The following is a 16138-nucleotide window of genomic DNA, read 5'->3' as shown; positions in this document are numbered from 1 at the left end:
GCAGCAGTTGCCATTCCCAGACACCAGCCCCACCAGCAGAAGCAGAGTGAGTGTGGGAGGAGGAGGGACAGAGCCTGGCGGGGGGGAGTCACACTCCGTTGCTTTGGGGACCCCCGTGCCACAGAGGGGAGCAGATGGGCTGGGGGGATATCCCGTAGCACCCCACGCTGCGAAAAGGCAGATGCTACTGGAATGGTTTTGTGGCAGCCTCCTTACCCAGTGTCTGGTACAACTCCGTCATCTTCGGGTGGTCCCAGCATGTGGTCTGGGCCTGGTGGCTGAAAGGAAAAGAGAGGGAAGCCAAGAGTCAAGCTGGAAACTATGCAGCTGCCATGAGAGATGACAAAAAGGACCTGACCGGCCCTGGGAGTGAGTCCCCCAGTGCCTGCAGATGCTGCTGCACCCCAGTGAGCACACTCCCCAGCCACAGCAGCACGGAGGATGCCCATGGGAGGATGCCCCACTTGCTGCCAGCCCCACTTCCTTCCAGCCAGCGGCCCCCCCGCTCCCATCTGGGACACCTCGGCAGGCAGGGAAAGCCTGGCTCTTGGGGGCAACACGCTTTGCTGGAGGTCAGTGCTCAGACCGGTCTGCTCACTGCCCCCCACTCCTAATGGGTCCTTAATTCCTGTTCCAGAATGGGGGACCGGTTCTGGGCTAGAGGAGACCAGGGGCTGTGGGTGGGAGCGCACTCACTTGATGTAGTACGGCACTTTGTTGGGGGAAATGGCTCGCTCCCAGGGGACCTGGACAGAGGCTGCAAGGAGAGAAACATGTGTCGGATCAACACCAAAAAAACCGCTCCTGTAGGTTGATGCTGTTTCTGCTGGGAGCCCAGCAGGACTGTGCCAGCAGGTGGGGGCCTCTGAAGAGGCCAAATCACCACCTGGGGGGAGTTGGAGTGGGCAAGTGGATGCTGCCTATAGGAGAGGCACAAGACTGCTAGTCTTGTCAGAGGCGTCATGCCTCTCTTGAGACAGGGCCTCTGAATCTGGCTGAGCTCAGAGCTCGGGAAGAGACACTTCCTGATGCTTTTGACGATGCCCAAGGCAGCGCTGTGGTCACCAGTGGGCAGGGCTCATAGCTGCTGGGATTCGGACACACGCAGAGCACTGTCTGTTATGGCCAGGCTTGGGTACCCACAGCATCTGCTGTTGCCATTACTCATGCTCTGTGTGTCAGTTGCCGTATCTTGGGAAGACAAGGACACATCCCATACCAGTTGCCTGCCACCCTACGTTTGTTATCTAGAGGACGAGAGTCCTTTTATGACCCTCAGCTATTTTCCCTTGTCACAGGCAGCTTATCAATTCCAGCAACTGGAAAAAGTCATTCTTCCTTTCAAATAGGAGGATGTGGTCTGGAGAGAAACAGAGGCCAACAAACCCCACTGACATCTTGGAGACCCTACAGGGCTCGGCATCCCCAATGGTGGACCTCAGACTCTGGAGCACAACTTGTCACCCATGCTTTGCAGGTCTGATAGCCAGCAGCAGCTCAGCTCTGTAGGAACAGCATCCCTCTGCCTCGCCATGTGAATGAAAACCTCCTTAACGGGCACATTTTTGGCCTCCGAATGACTAACACGGGATATGGGGGACTGCCTTCTTCTGCCATCTGTCGCCTTGCCCACCCAGTTGCAGGCTGGCACTGTCCCAGTATCACCTGGGAGCTGCTGCTGCGAGTGTCACAGCTCCGCGCTCCGAAGGAGAACCTCACCCTTGGTCCCACAAGGTATGGTAGCGCAATGCTAACTTTGGGAGATGCCTCCTGCTCTGGGTCCTGTGCACCAGGCGCTGGCCTGGGCCCATTTCTAGCTGCGTGCGTGGCTCTGGAGGCTCTGGGGTCAGCAACAGGACTCTGCACCCCACCCTCCTGTGCCACAGCCCACGCTGAGCCCCTCTGCAGAGGCAGCCTCATGTCGGGAAACCAGGAGGACCCGCTCACGTACAGGAGAGGAAGTGCTGGGAGCCTGGTCCGAAGTCCCGGTGGGCATCTTGGAGCTGCTTCAGGCGTTCGTTTATGGAGGCCTGGAGAATGGGACAGAAAAATTCAACAACAGCCCATCAGGCATTTCAGATTGAAGCCCCATTCAGGAAGGCTTGCGGATGGACTCAGACGTGCCCCAGCATGCAGGTCCTCTTCCTTCCTCGCCTGCCTTGGTATTTGCACTCCCCAGCCCGCTCAGCCCTCTACACCTCCTCCAACAGGCTGAGGACACACAGGCCACATCTCCAGCTCACCTGTATCCCTATTTTCACGGATATCAAAGCAGACACAGCTGGTACTGACCCCCCCATCAGATCCTGATTCTCCTCAGACAGCATCCTTTGTTTCTCCCATTGCCTTTTCCTGCTCAGGACCTCTACAAATTTACCAGCCACTTTCCTCACACTGAACTGATGGTCTCCTCCTCCAGCAACACCAGCTATACCATCCCTCCTATGCCAAGCCTTCCTTTATCATCCTTGAAGCTCAGCAGCGACAGCTCTTCCCCGGCATCCTCCCACCTGGGGTTTATTTGCAGTGCTTGGTCCTGACTCCTTCCCACCTGCAGCTGCTTCCAGCGCGTGTTGATCTGCTCCAGGGTACGGGAGTTCTCCATGGACAGGTGGACATCTGAGATGGCAAGCTGGTGCGCAAGATCATTGACCACTTTCACCCCATCCTTCATGGGGGAGAGCTCCTCTTTGAACAGCTGGAGTCCCGTGCCCAGGGGAACAGTCACAGGGCAGCAGAAGAAGGAAAAGAAGCAGGTGAGTGGTCGGGACTTGGACCTGATTCCTCTCCTACAACCTAGTGTGGGCTAGTGCCTGGCAAGATGCTGCTGACTAACCCTCCCACAGGGTACCTTAGTTGGGGGAAAAAAAACAACCTCAAAACAAGCCAGCCAGGCTGGAGATCACTCAAATCTCCTGAGAAGCGGGACATGGACAATGGCTCATCAATGCCACCCTCTGGGGCCAAGGCTGGAGCCTTCTCAGAGCCATGAGTACCTTGGTCGACTGGATGTGCTCTGGCAAGGAGTCAATGAAGAGGTCCCCAATGGGTTCCCAGGTTTCACGCACGCTTTCAGCCTGGTCCAGGGTCGTGCTGAGCTCTTCCATGGCCCCTTTAATCTCTAGCAGCTGCTCCAGGGTCCGTTCGATGTGACGGTGCTGGTCCACGCACCGGGCCGTGAGCTTCTCCCACAGCTCACTGGCCACGTTCGCCTGCTTCCAGACAAAGCGGCTGATGTTTTGGATGCGGTGCCGGGGAGAGACATCTGTGAAGGCAAAGTAGAAGGGGATCGGAGAGTAAAAAATGAGAGCCCAGCCCAGAGGAGAGCGGGCAAGAGATGGAGGAAGGGCAGGGAAGAGGGAGGTAAAAAAATCTAGGGAAAACTGGAAAGAGGGAGGGAAAACAAGTGACAATATCCCGAGGAGGAGCTGTGCTATGGGAGAACAAGGAAGGGGGAGCTCCACAGACCTTTGCTTTCTGAAGTTGGTTCTTCTAATTCCTCAAACGGATGCTGGGAAAGGAAAGCCTGTGCTGACTCCAGGACAGAGTAAATGTATGGTCCCCGAGACTTTACTTCTTCCATGAAAGCCTGGAGAGCAGAGCACAGAGATGAGACAGCGGGCTGAGCTGGAGAATAGTGCCCCTGCTGCTCCCTCCCCGAGGGCTGCAGTGATTTATTCACTCCAGGGCCCCAAAATCACTGCAGACACAGAGAGAAGTTAACAGAGAAATATTTTTGCGATTTGGGGATGGAATGACCATCTGCAAGAAGGTGGTTCTTGCAGAGGTGTGGACTGCGGCTTTGCTGGGGGGGGGAGGCGGAACAGCGAGCCCAGAGGGGTGTGTTGAGCCAGGGCTGCCCAAGAGGAACTGCTTTATTGGTGATGCTCTCACAGGCCCTGCTTGGAGACGCCCCTCACTCACGCGGTGAGAGCACGGTCATGCAAACGGTCCTTCCAGCAGCTGTTCAGCAACAGGTCCAGCTGCTGGAGGAGCAAGGAGGGGCACAGCAGGATGCCCCAAAGCAGGACATCTGCCAGGGCAGGCTTTGGAGGCAGGCTGGTTTAGGATGTCCTCTCCTCCCCTCCAACTGCAGCTCCTCAGTGGTGCTATATGCTGAATCGGCTGTTTGTGCGCCGGGGAAGGGGCTAGCTCCAGCAAGGAGGAGGGATGGCAGCAGTAAGCAACAGTTTAGTTTTGTTTTCCAGGTAAAAACAACTAAAGCCCAACAGCCACCGGCAGCGAAAAGGAAATGGTCTGATCGGGGAAGCCGGAAACTCTGATCTGTCTGGGTTTATCCCAATTTCAGACATGATGCTGATGTGCTATGGGAGGAATCACTCATGTCCTGACCACCGGGTCGTCTCTAGACCAACCAACCTCCTCAGGCCCCAGGATCCCCAAAGCAGAGGCCCACGAGAGGCAATTCCCTCTGCTGCAGAGGTAGGACATGAGGAGGAAACCAGGAGAGAAGTGATGGGGCCCACTACCAGCTGCAGCACCTGCAGGCTGTAACGCACATTTATTGTCTAAAACCAGATGGGCTCCACCTGTCGCGTGCCATGGGTGTTTGCTACGGGACTGGGGCTCTGCCTTGCCACGGGGAGCAGAGATGGAGACGGGCAAGGACAGGTGAGCTCGTGGGCTGTGGGCAGGGGCAGTGACGCGAGGCGGGGGTCCCAGGCAGGGCTGCCACCTGCAGCTCCTCTTCGCAGTGAGCGGCGGCAGGGGAGGCACGAGGGAACGTACCGCGTGCGTCTCCTTTTCCTGCTGCACCAGGAGGACGTCGCCCCGCAGGGGCAGCTGTGCCGAGAGCTCCTCATCCTTCTGCCCGAGCCAGTCTATGATCTCCTGGAGAGGCACCTGCAGCTTCCCGCTGTGGTCGGAAAAAGCCTCCAGCCGAGCCCTGGCAGGAGAGCGAGGACAGCAGGACGGGGGTCAGACGGACAGGAGAGGAGCAGGTTCCCCGGGGAGGGGAGGCAGAGCACCACGGCTGGGCTGGTGACCCCCGGGCAGACGCAGGACCCCACCAGTGACCGGCAGCACATCCCGGCATGGGCTGTGCGTGACCCTCAGCCAGCACAGATGCTGCACCACCAGGTGGGGTGAAGCACGGAGGACTCGGGGAGGAGGAACTCTGAGTCTCTTCATCACCCCGGAGCAGAAGACAGAGTCACTCTGCGTTCGCCCGTGGGTCGGGGCTGTGCTCTGTGCTTGGCTGTAAATGCTGTGCTTGGCACGGCATTTACATGACTGGGCAGCTTCCAGGAGCCTTGCAGTAAGGCAAGAGACAATTAACACGCCCCAGTTAAGCTCTCCGTCATGCTGGCTGTGGAGCTGCAACCTCTGAGGGTCTGGAAGGCATGTTTCCCCCACCCCACCCCCCGCATGGTGGAGAGGGCTCCCAGCAAAGGGACAAGCACAGAGGAGGTGGCGGCAAAGCCGCGGGGCAAAAAGGAGACAAGCTGCAGAGACAGCAGAGGGTGGAGAAAGCAGCAGAAAGCTGAGAAAGAGGGAAGGAAGGAAGGGAGGGAGAGGAGGATGGAATGGGTGGAAATGGAGGGGATGCTTTTCAGCGCAGGGAGAAAGACTTAGAGGTCTGTGGATAAGGGGGGAAACCAAGCCAAGGTCACCGTGAATTCATGTGGCTCATCAAGCAAATGAGTCCAAAAACCTCCTGACAGGCACATGCAGTAGGCAAGGCTGGAAGGCCTGGCCAACCCCGGAGCTTGCTCCAGGCGGGGACTCTTACCGAAGGCTGTGGGATTTCTTTTTGATCTCATTCCAGCAAAGATTCATCTCCAGATGGGCTTGGGGCCCGGCGGCACCGCTCGGAGCCCGGGGGTTTACACACAGAGGTCCTGCACCATCCTGCGAGGCTTCGACCTGGGCAGAAACAGAACCACGCTGCATCCAGACATCGCTGCCCGGTGCTTACGGCACTTGCCTGGGGCCACCTACCCGGCTCTGCCCTGGCCCTGCCTGGCTTTTCAACTCGCAAGGGGGCTGCCCTGCTCCCGGAGGGGTCTGTTAGCTCCAGGGAAGCTCGTGGCCGTGCCTGGAGGAAGGAGGCAGCGTCAGCTCCAGCAGCACAAACAGCAAAGGCTGAAGGAAGGGCTTCACTGCACATCTGTTCTGCAGGATCCCTGTGCTCCTCAGTTACCCAGCAATGAACTTATCTCACTGCTAGGTATTAAATCAGAGCTGGCTCTTGTGTGCCACAGTCCCTGCAGAGCTAACAGCGATTTTTTTTTCCACGCCGTACAGGGCTGCCGTGCTTTGAGAAGAGGCGATGCGAACCCTGGGACCTGTTGTTCCAAGGGACCAAGGGACCCTGCTAACCTCCTTTACACCATCCGCAGTACTGGGAGCCGCCACCTGCTCCTCTACAGAAGCACAAGGGTATTCGCTGCCTGCACAGCAAATCGGGGGTGCCACTTCTCCTCCACAGGCGCTGCTTCTCCTCCGCACCTCTCCAGAGCAAGCGGCGGTGGGAAGGATGCTCCGAGAGGCAAATCCTAACCCAGCCACATGAAGGAAGCACACTTTGCACCGCTCAGCCTGAGAAACCGGGTGCTGATCCATGGACAGCAAATCCTTGGTGGATAGAGGAAGGAATCCTCTCCTAAGCCTTTAGCACCGTATCATACTCCTGCTTATGATGGCAGCAAAAAATATCGTTACGCTTGCTGGCGACAGCAACACGCACCAGCAGGACTGGAAGCAACACACATAGGGCTGAGGGAGGGAGGGAGGGGGGATTTCCTCTCCGAAAAAACAGAGTTTCTTGTCCAAAACACACGGACGCGTTGCATTTCCACCAGCGAGACGTCGATGCGCTTTCTTGGGGAAACAGCAGCATTTCGATCCCATGCTACTTTGATATTAGAGCTCATTTGTGATAATTATCCCCAGGTGATTAATCAACCATAATTAACTGCATTAGCACTTTCTAAACAGCGCACACAACAGGCACCCCTTTGCCAGAGAAAGGCAGCCGCCTCTGGGGGAAAGTGGCAGCTCTTCCCAGGGGAACGAGCAGATACTTGTGATTTGTCCTGTGCGGGGGCTCCTGCAGGTGTCCAGGGGACAGATCCAGCCAAGCCAAGGAGAACGACAGGCAGGAGGAAACCACCGGACAAGGAATTTGGCTACACACCTGAAACAATACCCCCTCCATGCCAGCTCTCAGAGAGAATTCAAATGATCGCCGAGACCGGTGCTAAGTTTGCTTGACCTAAAAACATTGAACTCCGGGCTGTTCTCTGCCTCCCCGTCCTGCCACTCCAGGAGCATCAAGAAAACAGAGAAAACCATCACCCACAGAGTTCACAGGAATCTTAGTGCCATGAATAACAAACCGCTCAAGCTAAAACTGCTGCTCACACGTAGAAAAATCAATACTCTGCATGTGACACTGAAGTAGGTTAGCCCCACAGCGCTGCCAGGGAACGCTCCAGCCCTTCCCTCTATCCCAGGGGATACCAGAGGAAGGAATCAGCTCTACCTGGGTGCAAGTGCAACTGCAGCACAGCTCAGCAGACAACACGGTCCTCCCAGCCTTGTGTAAGGAGTTAAAAGCCCGCCGAGCCTGCGACTCACAAACTATGCCCAGTAGATGAGCCAGTGAGAGTGGCCAAGCAGTGGCCAGGTGTTGAACATCTGCTCCCCTGGGACAAAACCCCTGGAAGCCAGCAGAGGGGAAAAAGCAGCGCTTGCCCTCCGAGCATCCCCTGAGCATCCCTTCCCCAGAGCCCCAGCAGCTGCAGCCTGGACCCACATTCCCCCTCTGTGACTTTATTTTCAGGCACAGAACACTCACGTGGGCTCCGGCAAGCGCATCTACCTGTGCTTAGCCACAGATCCGCCGCTCAGCTTCGCTGGGGGAGCCGGCATCGCTTCCCATCCCTCCGGGTGCCGCCAGGCAGCACCCGGCAGGGAAGGGGACAAGCGCCGAGTGCTCAGCAGAGCGGGGCCGCCCTGAGCACTGACCCCCCAGGAATCTGGAGGGGGGCGGCAGTGCCTCGCAGCCAGAGTCAATCCCAGCTTTGTCCGGTGGCATTCCAGCAGCCTCCAACCTGCCTTAACCCCTGTGGGGCCATCGTGGCTGCCCGCAAAGCACGAAGTGGGCAGAGATCTGCAGGGTATCCCGGTGAGGGAAAGTTCCCGGCGGGAAGTTGGCCGTGCGCAGAGGGATTGGTCCAGGCACTGGGGATCCATATCTGCAAGGGTGATGGTGGGATGGGATGGGGTGACCAGCGGAGACCTTGCCCTCAGATGCTGGAGCACATGCAGGGCAGACAAGGGTGTTTTCCAGGGAAGAGATTTACCCAGGGAATGGTCCCAGCAAGCTTTGGCTACCCAGAAGGTGAATAGTCAGGTCCTTGAGATCTAACCCCCAAGAAGACAAAGATGCCCTCTTTTTCCCCGACGTGCTCCAGGCCAGCGCTGGGCGCCAGCACAGATGTTCCTGCCTGCCTGGACTGGGTGCAAATAGTTTGTTTTTGCCAGAAGGCTCTGGGCCGTGCCCCCCACAATCCTGCCGTCCGGCATTGTTTCCATGCTCTCCTCCACCTACAGGGAAGGGAATGAAAAGCTCCCTGTATCTCTCCCTCTCTTCCCCTCCTTCCCTGCCTGAACATCTGACTGCTGCTGTCTCTCCCTCCAGGAGAGACACGGTCGGCATGTCCAGCCTCCTCTCCCCACCACTTCCCAGGGCCAACAGATGCAGGACCAGCTCCCAGACCGGAGGAGGGGGCTTCGGCAGGGCCAGGGCACAACTAAGGATGGGATGTCTGCAGCGTGCCGGGAGCTTTCAGGACAAGAAAGAACAAGAGAGGAAGGCTGTTTCCTAGGTGGCAACACCTACACCTGTGAGAAGGAGGGCAGGGCAGACCCTTTGAATGAGGCAGGCTGTCCTCAGTGTTGCGGGAGCCAGCAGCCAGCTAGCGCGTGGCACCCAGCACACTGATGCCCACACAGCAGAAAGCCAGGCTCAGGCAGGGACTGGGGGATACCCATGGTGGATATGACCTGAGCTGAGGATGTTTGTGCCCTCCCTTTGTGCCGTCTTGAAGCTCAATGTTGGTGGGTCCCACAGGGTATCCTGCCGCAGCTCCCTTCCCCTCTTCCCGGCAAACCCCAAAGGGCTCCGACCCCTTCATAGAGGCTTGGACTGCTCAAGGCAGGGCAGCTCAGGAGGGCATTTACCTGCTCATATTGTTCTATCCCTCTCTCTCCTCGCTTCATCTGCTGGGCTGTTCATTACCACCCACGCGCTGGCCCAACAGCAGCTACCTAACAGCCACCCCGGGGCCAATAAGCCCTGACTCAGCTATCAAACACCTGCCCCATCCACAAGCCCCATCCTTGATGCTGGAGCCACTCCAGAGAAGGATCCCCCTTCCTCCTGCAGACCCTGGGTCAGGATCGGTCCAGGCTGATGGCAAGCCAAGGCAGGGAGGAGATTCAAGCTCAGCCTTTGCTCTTCATGTTTGAAGCACGGTGAAAAAGTCAGAGCCAGGGACCTCGTTCATCCTGGGAACAACATTGCCAGTGCCCAAGGAAAACCTTGGCACCGTCCATCAGTCTCTCGGCAGGCGAGAGGTACCGCGAGGCCAACAGCCACAGGCAGCAAAGGGGAAGCCGTGCTCTCGCAGAGCCGGGGCAGCGCTTCCCAGGCCGTGCTGTCTGGGACAAGGTGCTAAACCAGCTTGTGACAGCTCGGTGCAGAGCACAGGCAGCTTCGCAGACAGTTTCCAGCACACCTTTCTGTTCCCCTCCACTCTGCCCTGCCATTTCCCCAGGAGTCCCGGAGACCTTCGCCTCTCTGCCCGGCTTTGGTGAGGAGCCTGGTCTACCAGCTCTGAGACCCTGGGGGAAGGAGGGGGGAGACCAGCAGTGTGAGCACCCTGTCTCTGTTCTTCAAGACAACTAGACTAGAAAGAGGTCAAACTCCTCCTCTGCCTTGCAGCATTCGCCAGGGGCTTATTTCCAAGCTCTTCTCTGCAACCAGGAAGGTTAAAACCAGACATTTTCAGCAAAAGCTGACGTTCTTCCAATTGTGTTGGAAAAAAGTAAACTCAAGCAAATACACAAGAGCTGTTAATGGTGGCCTCTTGCTCTTTATTTTGAACGAAGCTCGAAATCCAGCTCTGCAGGTTGCCTCTCTTGCTCTACTTTGGGAAACACTTTGCAGCCAAAACGCTCGAGGAGAGCTAACGCTCTCATTAAGTGCAAGCCGATGGCGGGGCTGGAGATAACAGCTTTTCCTGCCACCAGGAACAGAGGTCCCGGTTTGTTCCACAGGCGTTTGCAACCATTGCAAAAAGCTGCCGCGAAAAAGGCTGCCGGACCCAGCTCTTACCTGAGACAGCGGGCGGGCAGTGCTGCTGTGCTGCGCCTGGCCTGTGACGTGCCACTCAGGACACCGGGGGAGCACATAGGGCCATTCCTGCATCACCAGGGGCTGCATCAGAGCCGATGTTCATGGGGATGGAGACAACGCTGGGCACGAGCACCTGAAAAGCAGCGTGAGAGTCCCTGGGTCAGGTTTCACCCCATCAAGGAGCTGAGCTCCTTCCCAGCCTGCCGCCCTCACGGAGGCTGAAGACTAAAAGGATGCATTTTTAAGAAAATACACGCTTGTACTAACATTGCAATCTTTTTTCATCAAAACGTCCAGCTCTTTTTTGCATCTGGTTATGCGATTTGCTGTAATGGTCTCCTGTGATAGCGAGTCCCGCAGATTATGCTGCATTTTTAACAAGGGTTGGGTTTCTGAACTACGGGAGATGCCCAGGCTCGAAAGGAAGAGGGGACAGAGGATCTCACTGTCATGACCACTTTTGTTTAGACATAATAGACACATCCCCATAACAAACAATATTTTCAAACATATTATTTTTTCCTTTTCTGTTCAGAAGGAGAATTCCCTTGAGCCTCAGTCCCCCAGTATGGCATCTCACACTATAGCTACCTTTTTATGAGTTTTTTTTATTCTGGTTTTAAAACTGTATGACCCGTAAAGCCAGTTAGCAGTGGCCCCTTATCTATTCTGTAGATCTGCAATGCAACCTCTGGCCACAACGCTACTTTTTTTGTTGTTTGGACCCTGAACAAGCTAAAAGACTGATTTATCCCAATGCCAGCATCGTCTCGGCTTTACAGATAGCCATGAGAAAATAAAGCCCAGACGGGCAGACCGTGTCCTGTGGGTATCCAGATGTAGGATGTGGTGGGTCTCCATGCTCTCTGCCAGCATGAAGGAAGTAAGAACAGCCCTTGCCTCACCGCCGTTTCACTGCATTTATTTAAAATCCTTCTGATACAAACCCTGATCCAGACTCTCCCAAACATCAAGGGAATTCACACTGCAGCTGACCCGCATCGCTAAAGGTAACCCCCAGAATTAGGGACGTGGCGCGGAAGCTAGAATTCGGTGTCAGATGTTGAATTTCCGGCTCTCTACCACATATAACAGCAGCAAATACAACATGTAGGTCAAGAGGTCTCTCGATCACAAGGCTTATGCTTTGAATTGCTAATTTCCTCCAAAATGTTCTTTCCGGGCTGAAACTTTCCACTTCGGATCTTGGCCTATAAGGAAAAAATATGGCAACGTTTTGAGGCAAGGCAGCTCAGCCTTTATCCCAGGAGGGGAATGGAAATACAAACACATTCCCCGCTGCTGGAAATGTTAATGGCTTTGTTGTTGTCTAACTTACAGTTCAAGAGAAGTAATAACATTTTAGCTCAGCATGCTCAGTGTCCTTTAAGGGGAAAGGTGGGAGGCTTGTGGATATTTCAAAGTTCAGCTCCCATGTACATGCTGACAAAGGGAGCATTCCCAAGCTGGCAGACAGCGGGACTCCTTCCACAGCGCAATAGCACATCCTGTTCCAGCAAAAATTGTTTTCTGCACGTCTAAGTAAATAGTTTAAGCCTGAGATGGAGGGCCGGCAGACCTACTTCCCAAGACCCTGCTAGGTCAAGGTTTGGTGAGAAAGAAGGAAGAGGAGTCTTCATCCCACTGGGACCAAGCGTAAACAACACAACTCCCTCTTAGAGCCCTTAGTCTCCATCTCTTTCCAAGCCAGGAACAGACACCCAAACACACTCCTTTTTAAAAAAATCACCCCAACAGTCTCCTGGTTCTCGCTTGCTCCTGTGTGCACGGAAAGGGGGGAAGGACTATCAATGTTCTCCCACATGAGGGGGCGTTTACAACCCCGTCATCCAAAGGCGCAAAAAAGCCAGATGCCAAAGCTGCAGCTGGGCTTCGTGCTGCACTTCCACCTAAGTACCAGGTCCCCTTCATTAATTAGAATGAAGGGTCCTTCAATTAAGCAGCTGTCCTTAAGAAGTAACATAAAATCTGGTAGTGAGCAAGTGGCACAGAAGATGCCTTGTTCACTGAGGGTGGGCGACGTGAGGCACTCTCGCCTCTAATGAGTTACGTTCCTAAATGACCACTCAAGACTTTGAGCTCATAACCAATATGTTATTTTAACTCCATGGATAAATAGGTGCCACAGGTCCTAATAAAGCAGCAGCATCTCTTCTGCTGGCTCACTCTCCATTTTCCCAAGCAAAAGAACACGCGCATGAACACAAAAACTCCGGCTGAAGCATTTAACCATTTAGTCGTGCAGCAGGAAACCGGGACAATGACGTCCCCAGCTAACCAGGTGAGTGTGGGTGCATGCACACCACACGGCCGCGCAGAGCTGACAGCTCCTCTCCCTGCTTAAAAATAACTTGTGGGAATTTATTTAGGAAGATGGAAATCTAAATGTGTTTCACACCCCGCTTCAGACTCCCAGCTGGGTTCTAAGCTGCTCTCTCCAAAACTCACTTCGCCTAGGAATTCTTCCCGTCTCTTCTCGTCCTCCTTCGATTAGACAAGTCCTACAAATAGTTACCTGAGCACCTGGGGGACCCAGCTGTAAAGACACGGCCCCGCTGTGCTGGACACAGAGAAGTTGCTGCCTGATGGACCTGACAGACAAAAGGAGCCGGGGAAACAGCAAACATTCTCCAACCTCCCCAAAAGGGACAGCGGGGGGAGGGTGGGGGGAAATAACTTGCCTAATGACCAAAAGAAGGTTTCACCGACCATAAAAGACGAATCCAGTTCTTCAGAGACTCGGTCGTGTCCTGTAGCCCCGAAACCAGCCTGTTTAAACCCTTGTCTTGTCTTTCTCCTCTAAGAACCCGAGCTTTCCCTTCCCTGCTGTTGGAGGCAGGCCACGAGCGTTGCTGCTTTGTGAAAAACACGTCACCCGTTTGCCACACTGTACCTCTACACTATGTACCCCCCAGCAACAGCGGGAAGAGCACACCCGGCACACAGCGACCGCCAAGGTAATGCTGTGCTAACTTCTGGCTTCCTTGACGCTTTGTCTCTCATTCTCAGTGTCAAACTCCTACCTATTTCTCTGCACCAAACGTTCCGCCTTGCCCCCAACAAGCTCGTCTTTATAATAAACTCCCAGTCAAAGCACGGGGTTCTCTGGCCTCCTCAGTTATAAGCCAGCCAATGTGCCACATGAAGTCACTTTTCCTTTCCTTTCTTGAGATGTATCAGAGAGACCTTATTCTTATGCTAAGGGAAACAGCAAAGGAAAATGGGATGGAGCTATTTTGGCTCAATTTCGAAAAGCCCAGTTTCATTTTTATACACCTGTGAAAATGAGGGTTTTTTTTAAGACTGAATTCTTTCTGGTCAGCGTGTCTTGTTTCCATGAGACTTATAGTTCCTCTTTTACGCTTTTATCGTAGGCATCCTGCCTGAAGTGGAGGCCTTGAACATATTTCTCAAAATTGTATTAGAATCAGAAATTCACCATCTGTCTCCGGAACTCAGGGCTTCTGTTTGAACCCGTTCACTTAATCCCTTCCCCGTCTCACATGGCCACTCCAACCTGAGCAGCCCCATTCACGGTGACTATCTTGGCCAATTTTAGCAAGTGGGATCGATCTCTCAGATGTCAACCCAGAGAGAGGTGGTCCTCATCTTAATCTCTTCAGTTAACGAAGAGGACCTGCACACAGCATCGCACCACAGCGCCTGCTCTGACGCCTTCCCACCCCACCACTCCAGGCACCCGCATTCCCGGGCACGGTGCGGCAAAACAAGACAGTTTGAAATTGCACGTCTGTCCCTTTCCGGAGTGCCAGCACACGCCTGTTGTCACCAGAGCCCTGCCCGGCCCATTCGTGCAGCAGCGGAGGAAGCAGCTTTCAGCGTGGGGAAGGGGCAGGGGAGGCTGCGAGATGGCACCGGAGCCATGGCGGGCACACGCGCTACACACGCCTGCCAGAAAATCAGAAACCCTCCCAGCGTGACCGAGCCTCGTAGATGGGACTTCGCACCGTGCACTGCTGCAGGGTGCTGTGGTCGGGCAAGAAAGGCCATTAAAGAGAATAATCAAGCAAGAACTCTCACACCTCCAGAGAGATCAGTGAGAAGCAGGAGGTGTGAAGGACCTCAGGTAAAACACAGACGGACAAAGATTTGACAAGAGATTATTTTTTTTTTTTTCAACGCTAAAAACAACCCAAACAAACATTGTTTTCTCCCACAGACAGCGCAGTGGGAGTGATTGCTCCACACCCCCGTCACCGCACACGGGCAACCTCAGCGTTGAGACCCCCGTGAATAGGATGCTCTACGCCTGCGACGCCGTGCCGGAGGGAAGACTGAAGGGAACAGGCTGGATCGGGGACAGGTAATAATCTCTTGTGCAAAACATCACTAAATCATGGTGAACCGCTGCCCAGGCTGCCCTGCCCGGCACGGAGAGGGAGGCAGAGTGCCAAGCCCCGGGGAGCAGGAGAGGTCCCATGTCTTCTGCAGCCGGTCAGGGCTGCCCGCAGCAAAGGGAAGGTCAGCAGTGGCAATATAAGGCCTTGAGAGAGGAGGAGGAGGAGGAGGAATAAGTGAAAGGGACAGGGGAGAAGCTGGGGGAGGGGAGGGCAGACACATAAAGGAACAGGGCTGGACCGGGCACGGTGGTGAATGAAAAAGGCTGAGCTGGGACTGGAGTCTGATCCCCGCTTACTACTCGAGGAATATTTGGGTCCCCGCCTTGCCCTGCTGTCTAATCCTCCCAGGAGGATGCTGGAAGGCCACCATGCGCCCTGCCCAGAGCAGTCCTTCGGCTCAGGCAAAAACACCGCCAGGCTAAATAAGCCCTCAGTGTGCACAGAATCGAAGCTGGTGAAATTGGGATGCTGGCTACTATTGTTTGCCTTGGGAATGCACATCACTTACTGCTTCCCAGGCTCTCCCTTGTGGAAACGATGTTGGCCACCTCTCTTGCTCCCACCGTGTCCCCCCCCGACACCCCCCTTTTCTTCCCGGCGAGTTTCCTCACCCACACGTACACGGAGAGCGTTTCTGTGAAGGGATATACACACACATGCACACACGCCCAAAGAGCGCATTCCCGAGCTTCATATTTTCCCCTTTTCCAGCCCAGCTACAGGATTCGGAGCGGGAAACAAATTTTGTCACGGCCTACCTTCTGAGTCCACCGGGTCTGAGACGCGGGGGCAGCGGCCGCCGGGGCTTCGGGAGCGGGGATGGGGGCTGCCTCTGTGAATCAGCAAAGGAGTCCCTGTGACAGGGATGCATGCTGAGGCTGAGCGCTGCTGTCGGCAGGCTCCCTGCCTTCTCCTCCTCCTCCTCCTCCACCGCCCCGCGCCGCTGTGTTGCTATGCCATCACATCACCAGGAGTAACAGCATCTCTCCCAGCCTGCAGAGAGATACCCTTGACTCGGCAAAGACAGGAGGAACAAGGACGAGCCCACCAAGCGCCCGGCCCTTTGGAGGTCTCCTCGGCCGGCGATCGATACGGAGGAGGGGAGGGAGAAGAGTGGATGCAAAGAAAGACACACGGCGCAGGAGGAGGAGGAGACAAAATACACATGGAGAAGGAGAAAGAAAAGGGAGGGGTGGGGGATGAGAAATACAAAGGCACAAAAGGCGCTGTGGTCTGACCTCCGGAGACCTGACACAGGCTGCTGGGCTCAGACACGCTTCCCGCTGCTTGCCGACGTCTCCCCACCGCCTCTCATTTTAGGTTAGATAAAGCCATGCGTGTGCTGGAAAATGCCAGACACATTCACCTC

At 55.3% G+C, this 16138-nt stretch overlaps 1 protein-coding gene across 2 annotated transcripts in view; it reads right to left on the bottom strand.

The window, feature by feature from the left end:
- The window catches only part of DRP2 (dystrophin related protein 2), a 25781-nt gene extending 9643 nt beyond the window's left edge, over positions 1 to 16138 (bottom strand). Inside the window, exons 1-11 of one of the 2 annotated variants that reach the window (XM_063346623.1) lie at positions 16008 to 16138; positions 15528 to 15762; positions 10367 to 10520; positions 5753 to 5886; positions 4750 to 4906; positions 3469 to 3589; positions 2997 to 3265; positions 2552 to 2698; positions 1952 to 2030; positions 697 to 757; positions 217 to 278 (exon numbers count right to left, since the gene is read on the bottom strand). In XM_063346623.1, the coding sequence (XP_063202693.1) occupies positions 217 to 278; positions 697 to 757; positions 1952 to 2030; positions 2552 to 2698; positions 2997 to 3265; positions 3469 to 3589; positions 4750 to 4906; positions 5753 to 5886; positions 10367 to 10474 (1138 nt within the window). In that variant the 5' untranslated portion in view covers positions 10475 to 10520; positions 15528 to 15762; positions 16008 to 16138. Of the gene's footprint in view, positions 1 to 216; positions 279 to 696; positions 758 to 1951; positions 2031 to 2551; positions 2699 to 2996; positions 3266 to 3468; positions 3590 to 4749; positions 4907 to 5752; positions 5887 to 10366; positions 10521 to 15527; positions 15912 to 16007 lie in introns of those variants that run through there. The other variant, XM_063346624.1, reaches the window with a different exon arrangement.

Source organism: Chroicocephalus ridibundus, chromosome 9, assembly GCF_963924245.1.
Source record: "Chroicocephalus ridibundus chromosome 9, bChrRid1.1, whole genome shotgun sequence".
NCBI lineage: Eukaryota > Metazoa > Chordata > Aves > Charadriiformes > Laridae > Chroicocephalus > Chroicocephalus ridibundus.
This window is presented reverse-complemented; position numbering and strand designations above follow the sequence as displayed.